At 46.4% G+C, this 21,217-nt stretch overlaps 1 protein-coding gene across 1 annotated transcript in view; it reads right to left on the reverse strand.

Annotated features, from left to right (window-relative positions):
* Positions 1–15,057: 15,057 nt before the first annotated feature.
* Positions 15,058–21,217, reverse strand: part of LOC115459335 (ATP-binding cassette sub-family G member 8-like) — a 64,900-nt gene continuing 58,740 nt past the window's right edge. Inside the window, exons 13-15 of the mRNA XM_030189177.1 lie at positions 20,907–21,174; positions 19,513–19,640; positions 15,058–15,195 (exon numbers count right to left, since the gene is read on the reverse strand). Of these exons, the coding sequence (XP_030045037.1) occupies positions 15,058–15,195; positions 19,513–19,640; positions 20,907–21,174 (534 nt within the window). The remainder of the gene's footprint in view (positions 15,196–19,512; positions 19,641–20,906; positions 21,175–21,217) is intronic.

Consider the following 21,217-nt stretch of genomic DNA (forward strand, 5'->3'; position numbering starts at 1 on the left):
CTATTGTTTGTGCACTGGTTTATCCAGGCACGTTGAGGCATTTTTTCCCCCACTTAATTGAAATAAAATAAAAATACACATCAGGAGATTAAATTTCTTCTTACAGACAGCAGTGGGAGGTATTTAGATTACGGTTTGATATCTACTTCCACCACCACTCCATATTATATTTTGTGAGCAGTCCACGGGCGGAGTCCTCACTTATGCAGGTAAATGCCAATATTAAGCACATAGGGGCCCGTTTACGAAGCCGTGGCAAAACATGGCCTGCGGCAGTCCGAGCGTGTCTTTTGGGTGTGTGCTGGGCCAGCTTTTACCGCGTCCTGGAAAAAGGACAGGTGGCAAAATAAAATCAGCGCACGTCCATTTTCGGCCTGAGACCTTTCCGCCAGCCATTGACTTAGTCAAATAAAAATGTGTAGTGGAGCACGATTCATGAGTTTCAAGACCTGATGTGAGTTGTGCTTATCATGATGTTGGGCAGAGCATTCCGCCGCTTCTTCCAAGAGCCCAGCTCCAATTAGGCAGTCGTCTAGGTAAGGATGAAATGACCCTGAGAACGCAATGAACATCCTCTTAGATCTATAATAGAACGGAAGAGAGAGTACTGCTGAAAATGACCGGTTAATGCATAAGCAAAAAACTAGCCATTCTCTGGGTCCTGAGGAGAAGAGGAAGGGTGACCAAGGACACCAGTTAAATAGGGCTACAAACCCCAGCCTACCTCTGTGGCGTTCCATAGTTGGTAAGTTCCGAATATAGGAGTCCCTTTTTTTCTCTGCCTCTGGGTGAAGCTCATTGGCGGCTGTTGCTGCCTGCCTCTCAATCCTAAACTGAACTCAGCATGAATGAACCATAGAGGTGCTGCTTAGGCAGCAGGAACATGGGCCAGTCAAGCACATGGAGGAGCACTGTACATCAGAGCTCCATTCAGGCCCGTGGGTTCAGAAAAGGTGGCCCTCCCACAAAGTCTACCCAGGCGGTAGGCATGCAGGGCACGTCCTCTGCCGTTTACTGCCAGGTAAGTGCCATACAGTAGAAAATAGCTGGGCGGCAATGCTGATTTGATGCGTGCTGGATGCATACCTTTGTAAAAGGACCCCTTATCCACCTAAATTTAGAGGTCAGATTAGACTGCATAAAAGGCAGGTCTATCTTTATGTGATGTCGTTTATGCTAGTAAGTGCTGAATATCGCACTTAACTTCATAAGAGATAGCCGACCACAAAAACCTGGATATTCAATGTTTGTGTGCTGATATGGCCCAACATTGACTATCTGAGAACAGTGGCGTACCAAGGGGGGGGGGGGGGGCGGTCCGCCCCGGGTGCACGCCGCTGGGGGGGGGGTGCCGCGCGTCTGTTGGCAACGCTTGTTCCCTGCTCCCTCTGCCCCAGAACAGGAAGTAACCTGTTCCGGGGCAGAGGGAGCAGGGAACAAGCGTTGCTGACAGACGTGCGGCACCCCCCCAGCGGCGTGCACCCGGGGGGGTCTGTCATTTTGCCAGGGGGGGTCGCGCTGCACCCGGGGGGGGGGTGCATCGGCGATTCTCCCCGGGTGTCAGCAACCCTAGGAACGCCACCGTTTGAGAATAACGTTGGCAGTGGCTAAAAAAAACACTCACCACCGCAAGCTTAATATCGACTCTTTAGATCTGCATAATTGTGGAATAGTCAAATCTTTGTTATTATGAGCAGGAACGCATCGCACATGTTTATTTTTCAGAAAAGAATCAGTCAGAGCAGTACCCCAAGGAGTAGGGAAGGAAAGGACCAAAAATGGCGGCCATTTAAAAAAAATAAAATAAAAATCTGAACACTGGAAATTCAATGTGTCAATTAAATGTTTGGATCAGGAAGGTTCATCTCTAATTATTCCTAGATTATTTTGGTGTCCCGGTAATTCTAAGCCTGCTCACTTTTTTGCATTCATTGGTCTTTTACAACAATATTAGCAAAATGTGTCCTGGGAAGAAGTGGGGATAAAGAGCCGGAGACGTGCAAAGAAGTGAAGACAGGGCATAAAACTGATCTGAAGAAAAGAGAGTGATGACATGCAGTTTTAAAAACACAACTGAAACATGAAGAAAAAGAAACCAGAAATTTGAGAGCAGTGATTCAGCCACGGGTGGGCCTGGGCGGGGCCAAGACCTACCCACATTGGGCTCAGGCTCACCCAAAATCAGTGCTGCATTGGTGCAGCTGGAAGGGATCTGCAACCTCCCAGTCGAAGACCTCCTCCCAGCAGAAGGACCACTTACACCCTATGCAGCTGGCGTGGAGTGTCCCCGAACTGCTGCCGCTCCATCGCTCATACATGTTCAGTTTGCACACAAGCACGGAAGCTAGCCGTGTCAGCAGCTTGGGGACACTGCACGCCAGCTGCAAAGGGTGTAAGTGGTCTGTTTTTTGACGTTCTTTTTAGCCTTCCTTATCAGCGCTTTGCATTTGACTTGACATTCCTTATGCTGTTTCTTATTATTTTCAGTCGGTTCCTTCTTCCATTTTCTGAAGGATTTTCTTTTAGCTCTAATAGCTTCCTTCACCTCACTTTTTAACCATGCCGGCTGTCGTTTGGTTTTCCGTCCTCCTTTTTTAATATACGGAATATATTTGGCCTGGGCTTCCAGGATAGTGTTTTTAAACAGCATCCACGCCTGATGTAAATTTTTGACCCTCTCAGCCTCTCCTCTAAGTTTTTTTTTCACTGTTTTTCTCATTTTATCATAGTCCCACTGGTTATCCTCCTTCCACCAGGTCTCAGAGATGCCTATTATATCTAATTTTTCATTTAGTGCAATATATTCTAACTTTCCCATCTTATTTCTTAGGCTCCTGGCATTCGCATATAGACATTTCAAACCAAGTTTGTTGTTCCTATTTACATCATGCTTAGTACTTGACAGTATTAATTTGCAATCTTTTGTCTTATTTTTATTTTTATTTAAGGACACCTGATCTACTATGGTCTCTTTTGCCACCTCACTATCAGGATACCCTATCTTCTCTGTTTTCGTGATATCTTTGAAAGATACCTTATCCCGAACCATGCGCTTTTGAGCGACTGTCGCACTATGAATGCTGGCTCCTCCCATGACCAAAGGGCTTGCATTTGGTCGTTTTTGAGATGGGCGTCCTCGGTTCCATTATCGGCAAAAACCGAGGTCGTCCATCTCTAAGGTTGACCATCTCTTAGGTCGACCTAAATGTTGAGATTTGGGCGTCCCCGACTGTATTATTGAAATGAAAGATGGACGCCCATCTTGTTTCGCTAATACGGGATGCCCCGCCCCTTCACGGGGACGTCCTCAGAGATGGCCGCCCTTAGAGATGGGCGTTCCGTTCGAAAATGCCCCTCTATGGCAACTAGTTAATAATGATTTCTTTCTCTCTCTTTCTCTCTCTCTCTCTTTCTTTTTATTCCCCTCTTAATACTAAACTAGGTCCTGCAGTGCCTACTAGATTCTATCTGTTAATGCTGTGGTACAGTTTTTAAAACTAAGTAGAAAAGACTATGGAGATTAGTTGATAAAATTTGCTTTATATATTTTTATTTTGCCTATCACTAACCTACAATTCCTCCTTTAAACCCCAATCTTTAAGTTCCCAAAGCACAAAGCAAAATAGTGTTCACTTACCAGAGAAATGTCCTCTTCTCTCGGAACTTCTCAGAAGTACGAACTCCCCCTCAAATCACAAGCCAGGAACCTTGGAATACAGTTAGATTCAACACTTATTCTGATTCCCCAAATCTACGCAACCTTCAGGAGCCGCTTCTACTATTTACGACAGCTACGCTGCCTCTCTCCTTACATCGAGAAGGTAAATCTTATCCCGGTTGTTCATGCCATGATAACATCAAGACTGGATTACTGCAATGCACTATACAATGGTCTGACTACAAAGGGCCTGCACCAGCTCCAGTTGATTCAGAATGCAGCAGCAAGACTCATAGAAGGTTGCAAGCGACGTGACCACATCACACCATTTTTGCAAAATTTCATTGGCTACCAGTACAATACAGGGCTAAAAATTTAAAACTCTTGTACTGGGCTGCGTGTTTGGTTGTTATTCTTATAAAAAACACTCAGGCTAAGTTAGAAGAAGAAAAGGAATCTTTATTTCTCACTAGCAATAGCACAAGAAATATTATTGGCTCTAGGCATTAGTAGTTTTACAGTAGAGAGTCTAACAATAGGAAGGAAAGTTTATTCCTCACTGTCATACAAACTTACAAAGGTCATTGAACAGAGAGAAAGAAAGGAAGAAAAAAAAGAATCTTAGCTATAGAGAATTAGTTTGTATGAGGGGGGAGAGTACCCCCCCCCCCCCCCCCCCCCCGGAAATAGGCTGTGGCAAGGATATGAAACTCTCCTGCCATCCGGACTATTTCAGAGTCTCTTTAGATGTGCGGTTACTTATATACCCTTCCCATCACAAAGGACCACCTCATATATCACCCAATCAGCAATCCTGCAAGTACATAGGAGACCTGTGATACGGCCTTAGTGTCCTTGCCACATCTCTGCTTAGTAACAAATAGTTGGGATGTCATGACAATGGGGATCTTGTCAGTTTGTTTGTAACAAGACAGTTGGTTGGGATGTCATGGCAATGGTTTTGTCAGTTTGTGGTTAGCCAGAAATTCCTGTCTTGTAACAATCAGTGGAAACTCTGAGAAAAGCAGACCCAAAATAAAAGGCCAGAATATTCCAGAACACTCTGTCTGATCTTCAAGGCCCTTAAAGGAAATGGGCCCAAGTACTTGAAGAACAGGATGACCCTCTACACACCACCAAGGACACTAAGGTCCTCTCAAGGACTGTCACTAACCACACCCTCTCCAAAAGACATTACATGATGTGATACCCACAAGCGAGCCTTCTCCGGAGTAGCCCCCACACTCTGGAATGCACTGCCTGAAAGGCTCCGCTTAACACAAGACTATCTCTACCTCAAGAAGCAGGTGAAAGCTTGATTCTTCAACCAGGCCTTTAATGGACGAAGTAACTAACTTGTTAGTCTCACTCACATGCACATACTGCAGCAGGACATGTTTATCCACTCCTACCCTAGCTGAGATAATATTTAACCATTTCTCTGACCTCATGTGCAACTTTCTTTAAACTAGTCACCTTACTTTCTAATTCTTCTTACTCTCTTACCTATCTTTTTTTTGTTGTTGTTACATTTGTACTCCGCGTTTTTCCCACTCATGGCAGGCTCAATGTGGCTTACATGGGGCAATGGAGGGTTAAGTGACTTGCCCAGAGTCACAGGGAGCTGCCTATGCCTGAAGTGGGAATCAAACTCAATTCCTCAGTTCCCCAGGACCAAAGTCCACCACCCTAACCACTAGGCCACTCCTCCACTGTTGCTACTATTTGAGATTCTACATGGAATGTTGCTATTCCAACATTCCATGTAGAAGTCGGCTCTTGCAGATCACCAATGTGGCCACGCAGGCTTCTGCTTCTGTGAGTCTGACGTCCTGCACGTACGTGCAGGACGTCAGACTCACAGAAACAGAAGCCTGCACAGCCTTCTACATGGAATGTTGCTAGTGGAATAGCAACATTCCATGTAGAATCTCCAATAGTAGCAACATTCCATGTAGAATGTCCAATAGTATCTATTTTATTTTTGTTACATTTGTACCCCGCGCTTTCCCACTCATGGCAGGCTCAATGCGGCTTACATGGGGCAATGGAGGGTTAAGTGACTTGCCCAGAGTCACAAGGAGCTGCCTGTGCCTGGAGTGGGAATCAAACTCAGTTCCCCAGGACCAAAGTCCACCACCCTAACCACTAGGCCACTCCTATATATTCTATCTTTGCTTTGCCCTTCACTATCAATTAAAATGTTCTATTATGTATTGTGTGCATCTAGTAGCGCTATAGAAATGATTAGTAGTAATAGTGTTATTATTATTTGTTACATTTGTATCCCACATTTTCCCATCTTTTGCAGGCTCAATGTGGCTTACATATAACCGTTAACGGGGTTAGCCGATTGCGGTCTGAACAAATACATGGTATGAATGAATACAAAGTGATATTGTGGTAGAATGAGGTACATGTAAGGTAGGTACAGTTGGGGGGAACTTAGAGAGGGAAAGGGGGAAGAAGAGTCATGTAATATTCGTTACGAACATACCTTGTATTGTTTTTTGAATATTTATAATGCTGTAATTGCCTATTGGTCATGTTAGATCTATTCTTACTGTACCCTGCCTTGAGTGAATTTTTTCAAAAAAGGCGGTAAATAAATCCTAATAAATTATATAATAAATAATGCAGGTTAGGCAATTACGCCTAAGAGTATTCCAAATACCACACATACATCTACACGTGGTATTTTGAATACACACAGGCATAGCTTATGTGACTAAATCTACATGCATCCATTTATGCCAATGAAAAGCTGGCGTAAATCCCTGCACATAGATTTACATGCACTGGCCTGTATTAGTGGCCTAGTGGTTAGCATGGTGGACCTTGGTCCTGGGGAACTGGGTTCAATTCCCACTGCAGACACAGGCAGCTCCTTGTGACTCTGGGCAAGTCACTTAACTCTCAATTGCCCCTGGTACAAAATAAGTACCTGAATATATGTAAACCGCTTTGAATGTAGTTGCAAAAACCTCAGAAAGGTGGTATATCAAGTCCTAGTTCCCTTTCCCTATTTGAGATTCTGCATGGAATGTTGCTACGATTGAGATTCTGTTGCTACTATTTGAGATTCTACATGGAATGTTAATGTTGCTATTCCACTAGCAACATTCCATGTAGAAGCCTGTCCTTGCAGATCAGCAACGCGGCCGCGCAGGCTTCTGTTTCTGTGAGTCTGACGTCCTGCACATACGTTGAGGACGTCAGACTCACAGAAACAGAAGCCTGCGCGGCCGCCTTGCTGATCTGCAAGGGCAGGCTTCTAGATGGAATGTTGCTAGTGGAGGAGTAGCCTAGTGGTTAGCGAAGTGGACTCTGATCCTGGGGAATTGGGTTTGATTCCCACTGCAGCTCCTTGTGACCCTGGGCAAGTCACTTAACCCTCCATTGCCCCTGGGACAAATAAGTACCTGTATATAATATGTAAGCCACATTGAACCTGCTATGAGTGGGAAAGTGCGGGGTACAAATGTAACAAAAAAAAATTAAAAATTTTATAACAACGGGCCTAGATTTTGGAATGGCCACAAAATGCCCATTTCCACACCTCGAATCATGCTGATCCTGACTGGTTAAATGTCTCTGAATATCGGGGTTGGGGGGGGGGCAGGTGTTTAGGTCAGCCCGCGACTGGAAGCAGATTAGAAGCCACTTACCACTGCAGGCTGAATGTTACCACCATAGATTATATGTAGCGTCAGGACGTCTATGAATACCTCTGTATTCTGTCGTGCTGACTAAATATATAGTACCGGTGAATATAGGTATAGTTTGAAACATCTTTACCAACATTTGGGAAAGAACTATCCAGCTAGTAAGTCGTTTGACTTTGTGTCGTTTCATCTTGTAGTTGACAAACCATTACTCAAAGTTCATAGACTGTGGTTTAGAATTCATATATTCTTATGTACGGACCATAGTTCATAGACCGTGACTCACAATTAACAGGTCATGAAACGTTAAGTTTTACTTATTTACAAATATATTGTATCATCTTTTCCGAAAACAATTCAAGACAATGTGTATAATACATTAAAACTACTTTATAGATCGTGACTCCCAGAAAATGGGTCTTCAAAGATAGCGGCTTAAAATTCACAGACTATATACAGTTCATGGTTCATAGTCTGACCAGAGACAGATTTCAGAAATTGAAGCACTGAGAAGATGAGAGGGAATGGAGACCCCAGACGATGGGGGGGCTGCAGGATGAGAGAGAGGGAATTATCTGGGGAAAAAGCTATTTCACGGTGGGGGAGGGAGATAGGAATCCTCCAATAATTTCTGGAGGTACCTCTTCCTTCATTGCATAATGGTACCTCCAGAAATTATTGGAGAATTGCTATCTCCCTCCCCTACCATGAAATAGCTTTTCCCCCAGATAATTCCCTCTCTCTCATCCTGCAGCCCCCCATCGTCTGGGGTCTCCATTCCCTCTCATCTTCTCAGTGCTTCAACTTAACCTCAGTGAGGAGGCCTGTAAGCATTCTGGTGGCTCAGCACCATCTCCTGTATGGGTATCCTGTTATTCATTTATAAGTGTTCATAACATCTTTGTGACTATAGTCATTCAAAGTGGTTTGCATGACAAAAAAAAAAGCAGATATAGATTGAAAAAAGAAAGTAAAAACAGGGGGAGTTAAGAGAATCATATATGAGCTACATTCCAGATAAGCTGCATGAAAATAACAAAGGGGTCCTTTTAATAAGCTGCTCAGGCATCCTGCAGTAAGTTCCAAATCGGTGCGTGCTGCCCGTGCACTAAAAAATATTTTTACATTTTTGTTGGAGGGGCTGTGTCAGGGGGCAGTGGGCTTTCCTGTGCTAATCAGTTAGGGCATCCACATTACTGCATGTTAACTGGTTAGCACAGGGTTACCACATGAGTCCTTACCACCTACAAACAAACTCTGGAATTCATTGCCAGATAATGTGATAAAAGCAATTAGCTTAGCAGGGTTTAAAAAAGGTTTAGACAAGTTCCTACAAGAAAGTCCATAAACCACTATTAAGTTGGACTTGGGAAACTCACTGCTTATACCTGGAATAAGCAGCATAGAATCTGTTTTTACTCTTCTGGGATCTTGCCTGGTATTTGTGACCTGGATTGGCCACTGTTGGAAACAGAATACTGGGCTTCATGGACCTTCGGTCTGACCCACTATGGCAACCCTTATGTTCTAAGGCGTCGATAAGTGCTTGTGCTATAAATTTTATTAATGGCGTCGCGCTAATGGAAAAATTAGTATATGGCCATGAATTGGAAAAATGTAAAATCAGCCATTTTCCTGCAGTGGTAAAGATGGCCTTAGAGCAGGGGTGTAGCTTGGTGGGGCCACTGGGGCATGGGCCCCCGCAGAGTTAGCCCTTGCCCCCCTACTTTCACCCCCCTGCCACCAACCCTCTCCCCACCCCGCCCCATTTGACCCCCCCTCTCGCCGCCAACCCTCCCCCGCTGCTGCCGTCAGGTACCTTTGCTGACGGGGGTCCCCAACCCCCGCCAGCCAAAGTCCTATTCAGCGCCAGTCTCCAGCGCGGTGCTGATCTGGATTCTGTTTCTGTGAGTCCAGGACTCACAGAAACAGAATCCAGATCAGCGAATGCGCCAGACTCGAAGACCGGCGCTGAAGGGGACTACGGCTAGTGGGGGTTAGGGACCCCCGCCAGCAAAGGTACCTGGTGGTGGCGGGGGAGGGTTTGCAGCGGCGGGAGGGGGGGTCAAAAGGGGCGTGGGAGGGTTGGCAGCACCGGGGAGGGAGGCTGAAATGTGCCTCCTCACCTCGGGCTCTGGACCCCCCTCCCGCCAAAGTCTGGCTATGCCCCTGCCTTACAGTGCAGGAAAATCCCATGTAAGGGCATTTTAAGGCCACTTTTTACCACAGCTTAGTAAAAGGACCCCAAAAAGATTAACAATATATCCATAAAAAATTCCAAAACTTCTAGTAAATATCTAGATACAAAAATATTTTTACTTCTTTCCTGAAGCAGAGAAAGCTCAGGAACTACCTCAATTCTGGCGGTACTTTATTTCAATTTATAGGTCCAACCACTCCTAATACTCTTCATTTCCACCTTACTAATCTAAAGGTAGGAATTTCTAACAAACTACCCTGAAAAGATCTCAAATTTTGGATCTTATTTCACAAACATAGGGGTTTGCACCCCATGAATGACTTTTTAAACTGTATTCAACAGCTTGAATAAACAATGCTCTTTAATAGGGAGCCAATTTAATTTGCCTAGTACGGGACGGGTATGCAAACATACGTATTTAGTTAAAAGATATAGTGGAATTAGAAAAGGTTCAAAGAAGATTGACCAAAATGATAAAGAGGATGGAACTCCTCTCGTATCAGGAAAGGCTAAAGAGGTTAGGGCTCTTCAGCTTGGAAAAGAGACAGATGAGGGGAGATGGAGTGGAGGAGTGGCCTAGTGGTTAGGGTGGTGGACTTTAGTCCTGGGGAGCTGAGGAACTGAGTTCAATTCCCACTTCAGGCCCAGGCAGCTCCTTGTGACTCTGGGCAAGTCACTTAACCCTCCATTGCCCCATGTAAGCCATATTGAGCCTGCCATGAGTGGGAAAGCGTGGGGTACAAATGTAACAAAAAAAAAAAAAAAGATACAATTGAGATCTACAAAATTCCGAGTGGTGTAGAATGAATAGAAGTAAATTGATTTTTTACTTTTTTCAAAAGTACAAAGACTAGGGGACAGTCAAGGAAATTACATGGAAATACGTTTAAAACAAATAGGAGGACATATTTTTTCACTCAACGAATAGTTAAGCTCTGGAACTCTTTGCCGGAGGAGGTGGTAACGTCGGTTGGCATATCTGGGCTTAAAAAAGGTTTGGACAAATTCCTGGAGGAAAAGTCCATAGTCTGCTATTGAGACAGACATGGGAGCTTGCCCTGGGATTTATAGTATGGAGTGTTGCCACGACTTGGGTTTCTGCCAGGTACTTGTGACCTGGCTTGGCCACTGTTTGGAAAACAGGATACTGGGCAAGATGGACCATTGGTCTCACCCAGTATGGCTACTCTTATGTACTAAAGCTTGCCAGACTTTAATAACAGAGTTGTTATTAAAACTCTCAAATCTAAGTAAGGTTTCAGCTTACTAACCATCTGCAGTTTCATAAAAAGATGTTTTTGTAACATGCCTTAAATGTTCATGCCCAATTCCCTTAGAGCCGATAATAACCTAAAATGACCCAAGTGGATCCACCCATAATAATTCTTCAGACCCCATCCCCAGTAGAACAGATGAATCATGACTGCTATTGATCCCACTCAGTGATATGCAGATTGAGAAACACAATTAAACTGTGGATGGGTGGGGGAAGAGAAACTGTGTGTGTGTGTGGGGGGGGGGGGGGTAGTCAAGTTTATTATGGAGTGATCTAGCCCGTCTCTAAGAGTCACAACGTTTTACACACCTGTATCAGTTATACAAACATATTTTCCAAATAATGAAATAATTACAAACTTTTCACATGCTTAACATAAACACTTATAAGTATTTATGACAGTGTCCAGCACCAATTCATTTCTGGGAATTACATACAGTGTATGCATATTTTGAATTACATATCCACATGTATCTAATCTACAGACAGAGTTCACACAGAAAATATTGTGCTGGTTTCTGCTGCCCTCCAGTGGCTCACAGAAGAACTACAATGCTATAATCTAACTGCAATGCATTTTGGTTTCACTTACTGGTTCCTAGGTTTATTGCACTTTTCAACTTTCTTATATTGAACTGGGAACATCATACAGATCAGCACAGAAGCAAGATAATTAGAAGAATTTCAAGTGCATATGTTAATTTCAATTTCATGCCAGTGGTCCCTATGCAATTGGGTCCTTTTTAAAGTATTTATTGTTTGTTCATTGCTCACTCTGAGGTCCATATACTAAGAGTGCTCTAAGAAATCGATGCTGAAAACTTAGTGCATGTTTCTTAGGGCATGTGTTTGGAAAAAAAGGGTTTAATATCCATCTGTTTGCATTATGAAATGCCCACTGCATGTGCTCTTTGAAAAGTGCATTAATGCAGGGAAAACTGTATGGAGGCATGATAAACACACGCTAAGCACAGCAAGTCACAGCCTCCCGAGCTAACTGTCCCAAACTCAAAGCCTATTTAGCCATCCCTCTTTTGAATCTTCCCAGCTCAACAGCCCTTACAGTTCCCTCCCCCCTACTACTACTACTTGACATTTCTAAAGCGCTACTAGGGTTACGCAGCGCTGTACAATTTAACATAGAAGGACAGTCCCTGCTCAAAGGAGCTTACAATCTAAAGGGCAAATGTACAGTCAGTCAAATAGGGGCAGTCTAGATTTCCTGAAAGGTATAAATGTTAGGTGCCGAAAGCAACATTGAAGAGGTGGGCTTTGAGCAAGGATTTGAAGATGGGTAGGGAGGGGGCTTGGCGTAAGGGCTCAGGAAGATGATTCCAAGCACAGGGTGAGGCGAAGCAGAATGAGCGGAGCCTGGAGTTGGCAGTGGTGAAGAAGGGTACTGAGAGGAGGGATTTGTCCTGTGACCCAACCTCCAGGTGACCCATCCATATCGCCCACGTTGAGCCCAAAGGAAGAGAATCTCTTGCCTTCTGCCAGCCATGATGTGCCACCAGCTAGAGTACTTTTGTGTCTGGTGTTCTTTTGGTGTGCTTTGGACTCCCACTGTCATAGTCTCTTTGGCCACCAGCTAGTGGTGCCACGAACTTTGAAACCTGCGCGGTGTATTCAGATCAACGCGGATCCCTCCCGATTTCTTTTTGCTCTCCCCCTTCTTTTGGGGGACTAAGGGATGTATATATATTTCTTGTTTTGCTACTTGCAAATGTAGAAGTTATTTTTCTTCATTTTGATTTCTTGTTATGCCTGTTTTCTGAAGTCGAATGAGATTGCTTGAACAATATTTTGAAATTTCAATAAATACAAAAGTTTTTTTAAAAAGATCAATGTGTACAGTGCAATACTAGACAGCAAAGGATCATCGTTTAGAGGTGAGCTAGCAAGACGCATTTCTCCTGCTGGCTAAGGAGGCTAGGGCTTTTCAGCTTGGAGAAGAGACGGCTGAGGGGAGACATGATAGAGGCATATAAAATAATGAGTGGAGTGGAACAGGTGGATGTGAAGCGTCTGTTCACGCTTTTCAAAAATACTAGGACTTGGGGGCATGCGATGAAACTACAGTGTAGTAAATTTAAAACAAATTGGAGAAAATGTTTCTTCACCCAACGCATAATTAAAGTCTGGAATTCGTTGCCGGAGAACGTGGTGAAGGCGGTTAGCTTAGCAGAGTTTAAAAAGGGGTTAGACGGTTTCCTAAAGGACAAGTCCATAAACCACTACTAAATGGACTTGGGAAAAATCCACAATTCCAGGAATAACCTGTATAGAATGTTTGTACGTTTGGGAAGCTCGCCAGGTGCCCTTGGCCTGGATTGGCCGCTGTCATGGACAGGATGCTGGGCTCGATGGACCCTTGGTCTTTTCCCAGTGTGGCATTACTTATGTACTTATGCCATGGGGCATTCGGAAGGTTCATTGGAAGAGGGGAAATGTTTAGGGAATAGGTTTAGAATACCTGGCAGGATCAATGTTAGGGGGCAACCGAAGAGGGGAGGGGACCATGGTGTTGCAAGAAAGCACAGGACACAGCCTGCCCCTAACTGTAGACAGCCAGAGTGCTAAATTAGAGCATTAACAGCTCAATAGTAACAGTGGCTATTATCCGAATATCCCTTAGCCGCTGCTATCTGTAGAAATTCAGTGACACCATCCGAATAGTAAGGTAGCAGAAGAGAGGGTCCAAGGGTACACAAACAAAGACAGCAAAAAAGAAGCACACAAGGGCCTTCAAGAGTGGGATGATCAAAAAGCCGTTAATAAATCAACTCAACATGGCCGTGTTTCGGCATGTGTATGCCTGTGCCAGGAGTCAGTCATGATCAAGGCACTTGAAAACACAACCAAAGAAAAAAGTCTCATTTCAAATACACGTAAAAATGCCAAAGCGTGTTGCTAATAGATGTTGCTTAGATGTGGGAAATCAATTCAACACATGGACAAACAGCACTTGCAGAATCAAACAATCTGGAACTCCTTGCCGGAGGATGTAGTAATAGCAGTTAATGTATCTGGGTTTAAAAAAAGGTTTGGACAAGTTCCTGGAGGAAAAGTCCATAGTCTGCTATTGAGACAGACATAGGGAAGCCACTGCTTGCCCTGGGATTGGTAACATGGAACGGTGCTACTATTTGGATTTCTGACAGGTGCTTGTGACCTGGATTGGCCATTGTTGGAAATAAGATACTGGGCTAGAAGGACCATTGATCTGACCCAGTATGGCTATTCTTATGTTCTTATGAGTCCTCTGGAAATAGGAAAATATCTAATGTAACTGAATGTAACTTGCCTCAATCTACCACTGAAAAGATGTGAGCTCAGTATTAAAAAAAAATTAAAGGCCCAGTTAAAACATACTGCCTGGCTCAAACCGAGATATTCAGCAGGACTTGCCCAAATGGTGTTACTGAATATATGAGCAGTGCTGGGCAGTCTGGGGGTGGAGTTGGGGTAGTCTCTGAAGTTATCTGGGAGCCATTGATATTCAGTGCCAGTGTCCAGATAACTAAAGGGCAAGTAGGACTGCATGAATAGCTACCCAGGTACTGGCACTTAATATAACTGGTACCCAGGTAATTTCCAGGAGGCAGTGAGAATCGAAATATTCAGTGCTGTTGGCTAGATAGTGGTTGTGTATTTGGGCATAAATCAGCCTGTTGTGGTTAGCGTGTATGAATATGCTGATTGCCGGTAGCTGAATATTGAGGGGGCGGGGAGGTAATGTTTAATTGTTTGTGCATAGTTTCTCCCCTAAAACCTTAGTCTCACACATAATGGACTAGATTATATATATGATGCCTGAAAAATCTGCGCCAAAAACATTTACGTTAAAATCGAGCTTGCGCAACGTGAGGGAAAGCAGGGCAGGCAATGTAAGGAGAACATCGCTGGAGAAACGATTCAGCTGGCGAGGGTTGGGGACCCCCGCCGGCCAAGGTGTGTGATGTTACAGCAGAGGAGGGGAGCGGCAGGGAGGCAGGCCAAAATGCGCCCCCTCACTTTGGACTTGGACCTCCCCACACTTTGAGGTCTGGCTACGCCCCTGGGTCCTTTAAATAACAAAGGGCTTGTATACCTCCAAGACTGAACAAGCTCCTTTAATCCTAAGACTTGAGGCGTGTACTAATGACGGTTAGTGGGCCTGGAACTGTAGATGTAGTCCGTGGGCCCCTAGGAAGATCCAGTTTCGAAATTCCTCCAATCCGTCGAGATAACAGAACAAATGGGGGCTGTTAATCCTCTTTTACCAGTCTTGACTTGATTTCTGCTTAATGAACTTTAGTGATATGAAGTACAGAACCATGAATCCAGCGCTGATGCCGAGAAGAACCAGATAACACGCGTACAGAGGTTCGGAATTCAAGCCCATATCATTCAGCACCTGCAAACACACAAGCGTCATAAAACAGTTTCAGTCAAAGTTATTGCTTAATAATTATTATTATTTTCTAGTAATTCTCCCCTCCCTGGGACTGTGCCAGTGCCCTGCTCTGCAGATGAGAGGCTCATTTGGTTCAATTTTATCCCCAGCTTCTCAAGTGGCAGGGGTGACTAACACCCTCATCCCAAGGGTGTAGCCAGAACTTGAGGTGGGAGGGAGCCAGAGCCCAAGATGGGGCGGCACATTTTGGTCACCGCCCCACTGCCACCCCCCTCCATTGCCTCGATACCCCCCTCTGCCGCCCACTGCCGCTGCTGTAATCTTGGCTCCCCGCCAACTGAAGCACAGCCGCTGCAAATACCTTGGCTGGTGGTGGTCCCCAACCCACGCCAGACTTCATCCAGCACTGGTCTCCAGCACCCCTGCATTGCAGGGGCGCAGCCAGACCTCAGCAGGAGGGGGGGGGCCAGAGCCCGAGGTGGGGGGCACTGTTTAGCCGCCTCCCCCCCCCCGCCACTGACCCCCCCGCCCGCCACTTTGGACCCCCCCTGCCACCACCGCCACCGCAAAACCCCTCCCCCGTCGCCGCCAGGTACTTTGTTTGCTGGCGGGGGTCCCCAACCCCCGCCAGCCAAAGAGACTGCTTCAGCGCCGGTCGACTTTGACGCCTTAACTGTGTGATGATCTGTTTCGAACTCCTGATGTCCTGCACCTTGCACGTCCTGTATGTAGCCCCATGCAGGACGTAAGGCGTCAGAAACAGATTATCACACAACTAAGGCGCCGGAGTCGACCGGCGCTGAAGAAGACTCTTCGGCTGGCGGGAGTTGGGGACCCCCGCCAGCAAACAAGGTACCTGATGCGGTGGCGGGGGCAGGGGGTCAAATGTAGAGGGGACCAGGGCTTAATCTGTGGGGGCCCATGCCCCTGTGGTCCCACATAGCTACAGCCCTGCATAGCTACGTCCCTGGTGCATTGTCTTCCCTGCTTTCTCTTCCCCTCATCCCCTCATGTCTGATGTGAGGGGAAGAGAGAGCAGGGCAGGCAATGTGGTGGCGCCGCTGCAGACCAGCGCTGGACGAACTCTTCAGCTGGTGGGGGTTGGGGATCCCTGCCAGCCAACCAGGGTTCCCAGAGCAAATTTGGGGGTGGGACCCAGGCCCCTATGGCCCCACCTAGCTACGCCACTGCCTTATCCTGACATTCCCATAACACTTTGTTACGTATTTCCTCATGTCTGCTTATGCTCATTCTTCATTCATTGTCTGTTCTGAACATTGTCCTTCATTACTTTGCAGTGGCGTACCAAGGGGGGGGGCGGTCCGCCCTGGGTGCACGCCGCTGGAGGGGTGCCGCGCCCCTGTTGGCCGAGTCCGCTCGTTCCCTCCCTGCTGCTCCCTCTGCGCGGAACAGGTTACTTCCTGTTCCGGGGCAGAGGGAGCAGCAGGGAGGGAACGAGCGGACTCGGCCAACAGGCACGCTGCAGCTCCCCAGCAGGTAAAAATACACCCAGGGGGAGGGTGTAATTTCTCTGGTAGGGAGGGGGCTGCGCTGCACCGGGGGGGGGGGGGGGAGCGCATTGGTGATCCGCCCCGGGTGTCAGGCAGCTTAGGAACGCCACTGTTACTTTGTATCCTTTTTCCCATCTCTGTCCTTCCCTCTTCACTGCCCTGTGCCCCTTTTCCTTTCCCCTTCCCTGTGTCACTCTAGTCTCTCGTGTCTTCTCTTTGGTTCTTTACTCTTCAGTCCTTTCCATTCCTCCGTCCCTCTTCCTTTCCTAGTGTTAACACAAGCATTAATGTGAATAAAATGCACTGTAAACACTGAAATCAGCCATGAACTCTCATTAATTGTTTGATTTTACTGTAGGCATTAAATGCAGTTTTAAGGCACGGTTTTCGACAAGGTCTAATACGTTTAATAACTCTTGTCATTAAAATTGGTTTTACAAGCTTCTTTACACTGCTGCATCACTGATCCATCCCCCTTCCCAAACAAAAATACTACAGGCCCAATATTCAGCCGGCAGCGCGTTTGCTCTCCACCATCGGTGTAAAACATGGATATTCAATGCTCAGTGATGTAGCGAGGGCGGCTGCCACCCGGGGTGGGTCGCCGCTGCGCACCCCCCCCCCCCTGGGTGCAGCCAAACACCCCCCCCCCTCTGCGCATCGCTACCCCCCCCCCCCCCCTCGGCACAGCAACCCCCCTCCCCCGGAGTGCAGTCTTACCTGCTGGGAGCTGCGTCGGTTCCGCTGGTTCCCTGCTCTCTCTGCCCCGGAACAGGAAGTAACCTGATCCGGAGCAGAGGGAGCAGGGACCCAGCGGAGCCGACACCCCCCAGCAGCGTGCACCCAGGGCAGACCGCCCCTCACGCCCCCCCCTCCTACGCCACTGTCAATGCTAGATCATTTCTGGCGACTGGCATTGAATATCTGGGGGTTTTTTAACCGCTAAAATGTTAACCAGTTATGCCGATATTCAGCACTAACTGGTTAACTTTTTAGTGGTCAAAGTTAGGACAGCTATTTATGTGGTCTTATTTGACCAAAGCTTATCCAGTTAGGCACGTAATATCGTCACCTAACCAGGTAAGTCACGCGATATAGCCGGTTATGCATTAGGTGCTAACCAGAAATAGTCAACGGCAATAACCAGTTATCTCCAATTGAATATTAGCGGTTAGACATCGATACGCTATTTAACCAGTCAGTGGCCATGTCTTGCCGGGGGATTGGTCTACATACCTCCAATTCAAGAATGAGGCTCTCCGTGTGGTGATGTAACCCATAGTCTGACTCATGTGACTCATGATCAAGGGTCTTTCCATAGACCAATCGGCTCCCCCCCCCCCCCCCCCCCTACACACACACACACACACACACACACACATACCAGTGCTGGATTTAAGATGTCAGCACCCATGGGTAGGACATGAAATTATTGCAAAGGGGAGGTTACTCTCACAGAAACGATGGTCCTAAAGCAAGTAGAATCAGTCTCCTGTTCAGGTCCAGCCTTAATTGTGAGGCACTGTGCAGACAAGTTTGGGAGGCACCACCCTCTGGTGCCCCCTGTCTGTGAACCCTCCCTCCCTCCCTACAAAACATGTGTTTCTCCATAGAGAGCTCAGGGCTTCAGCAGCAATTCGCATAGGCCATCTGCTGTGAATCCTGAAACCCGCTCTCTGCTGTCCCGCCCTCTTCCTTTCTGTTTCCTGCAGAGAGCAGGTTTCAGGGTCAATGGCGCATGGTCTTTGTGAATGGCTGCTGTTGCCCTCAACCCTCTACACAGTACCGAACAATTTAAGGTAGAGGGTTTGGAGACAGGGGGAGATGCTGGGGCAGGGCACCTAGGAGCGCAGGGTCTTGTGTGGCTATCTCTGATGCCTGATTAAGGCCAGCCCTGATCCCGTTTAGCCCCAGTATTTGGTTCCTTCAAAATATGGTACCCTTGGCAGTTGCCTACGTTTCTATTGCCTAAATCCAGGCCTGGCCATCTCCTCCGATCTACTTCATTCACTGGCATCCAACCAATACCGGGGGGCAGGAGAGAGCAGGGCTGCCTCTCCTCCCCTCCAGTCTCTGAGGTGGGTAACCCCACCTGGCCACAAGTGGGCCCACAATTTCTAACCAGGGTATTCAGAATCGTATCGGTTACATTTATTTCCCTATTTGCCTAATTTCTCCTGGTTTAAAGTACCCTGTTTCCCTGAAAGTAAGACATCCCCCGAAAATAAGACCTAGTAGAGGTTTTCCTGAATTGGTAGATATAAGGCCTCCCCCGAAAGTAAGACCTAGCAAATTTTTGTTTGAAAGCAGGGCTGCCGAGAGCCGGACAAGGCCGCCCCCGGGCCGCCCCCCCCCCCCACCCGAGGCCACCGGGCCCCCCCTCCACCCACCCTCCGTCGCTCCCGGAACTAACCTTAAACGCCTCCTTTCACCTTCGCAGCAAGCAGCAGCAGGGCAGACCTCTCCTTCCTTCCGTGCCCCGCCCTTGCGGACGTTACGTCAGGCGAGGGCGGGACACGGAAGGAAGGAGTGGCCTGCCCTGCTGCTGCTTGCTGCGAAGGTGAAAGGAGGCGTTTAAGGTTAGTTCCGGGAGCGACGGAGGGCGGGCGGGTGGGCCAACCCCGATCCAACCCCGATGTTTCCCCGAAAAATAAGACAGCCCCTGAAAATAAGACCTAGCGCATTTTGGGGGGCAAAAATTAATATAAGACAGTGTCTTATTTTCAGGGAAACACGGTAAGAGAATAATCTCCTCCTGACTGTATTAAAAAATCTGATACAAGTCGGCAAAGGGGACCATACTCACATGTGTTCCTGGGATCTGAATGGTGAAATTTCCAAAAGGCATGTTATACGTGAGCCCCTTAAACTGGACCTGCATCAGTCCTTCAAAGCCCCATCTGAGAAAAGATATTTCAGAAATCCCACGTGGAACTGGAAAGGAATACATAAATATTAATACATTATAATATTTTTTATGGGGGGGGGGGGGGTAGGGTTGCTCCCTAGCTTTTTCCTGCACCTCTGGGCTTTGAACTCCATTACAACCTGCCCAATAACCTTCATTTTTAAACAGCGGGTTTCTAAATCCATTTTTACCCCATTTCCTCTCTCTATATAGCCATCAGAGTGAGGCTCCTTGGCCAGAGGTCATGAACCATGTCTTCTGAAGGAGCAATGGATATTGGGATCAGCAGACAGTGGCTGAAAAATATATATATATTTTTTAATTTCTGATAAAAGAAAATAAAAACATTAATGAAAAAATAAAACAATTTTTAAAAGATTAAATTGAAAAAATAAACATACAAAAAAGGCATGAAACACAAACAATGGGAACAATAGATTTTCATAGCCATGGATACTACGGCCCCCCCCCCCCCCCCCCAATATAGTCCTTTCCTTGAAAGATGGACTATACATGCATTCTTAGCCTAGCCAGTAGGTGTCACTGTTGCAGAATGGTTACACTGGCTCCAAAGGACAACTTAGCAGTAGTATTTTTAATAAGGGTAGGAGAGGAAAGTTTCGTACTGCAATAGAGTACAATAGTAAAGACAGCTTTATAGAAGAGCAAAAAACAAAGAACAGAGATCTTTTGGACTGAAGAAAAGCTTCACAGAGTGTAATTGCTATACTAGCATAATAAGCCAGTTTCAGCGCTCATAACTTTTACATATGGACACTAGAGAGTCAAAGGAGAGAGATGAAAAACACGCCTTACACAGTTATACAGTCTCAGAAGGAGGTGGCTATATGAGTGCCTAGTAATCCATAAAACTTATGGAGCCGGTGAGGGCGGGGCTAGTGGTTGGGAGGCGGGGCTAGTGCTGGGCAGACTTCTAGGGTCTGTGCCCTGAAAATGGCAGATACAAATCAGGTATACACAAAAAGTAGCACATATGAGTTTATCTTGCTGGGCAGACTGGATTGACCCTGCAGGTCTTTCTCTGCCGTCATCTAGTGTTGAGGATTGGTCAGTAATTCCGACTCAATGTTGAGCCCGTGTTTTCCAGCATTGTTCCCTACAGCAATGGAGTTCTGTGCATCTTCCCATGAAACCTAATCACCACCCCACACACACACACACACACACACAATACACACTTGATGAGGTTGATAACTTTCAGATCCCTGGGTAAGCTTTAGAGGGGTTGTTTTGTGTGTATGCTTGTGTGCAGTTTCTGATGTCAGTCTTACCTGCCCAAAGGTTATCCAAGCTTATTATGAATCCGCCCGTCAAGTAGAAGGAGTTGAAAAAGGCATTTCCGATGAAGGAAGACAGCTGCAGGGTCGGCAGTAGGGCGGCTATCCACAAGGCCATGGTACGGCTGCAGTACACTACAAGCCAGACCAACAAGAAGTTTAAAAGGAAACACTCTGGCTCAGGGGTGAGGTTTGCCAGCCAGTAGATGGGTACCCCATACATGACTACAAAGGCACAGTGTTCAGGAAGCTCCCCTAGGATCTGTCAAGAAACAGATGTGATATAATTACCTTTAATCCTCTTC

The sequence above is a fragment of the Microcaecilia unicolor genome, unplaced genomic scaffold (assembly GCF_901765095.1).
Source record: "Microcaecilia unicolor unplaced genomic scaffold, aMicUni1.1, whole genome shotgun sequence".
In the NCBI taxonomy this organism is placed as follows: Eukaryota; Metazoa; Chordata; class Amphibia; order Gymnophiona; family Siphonopidae; genus Microcaecilia; species Microcaecilia unicolor.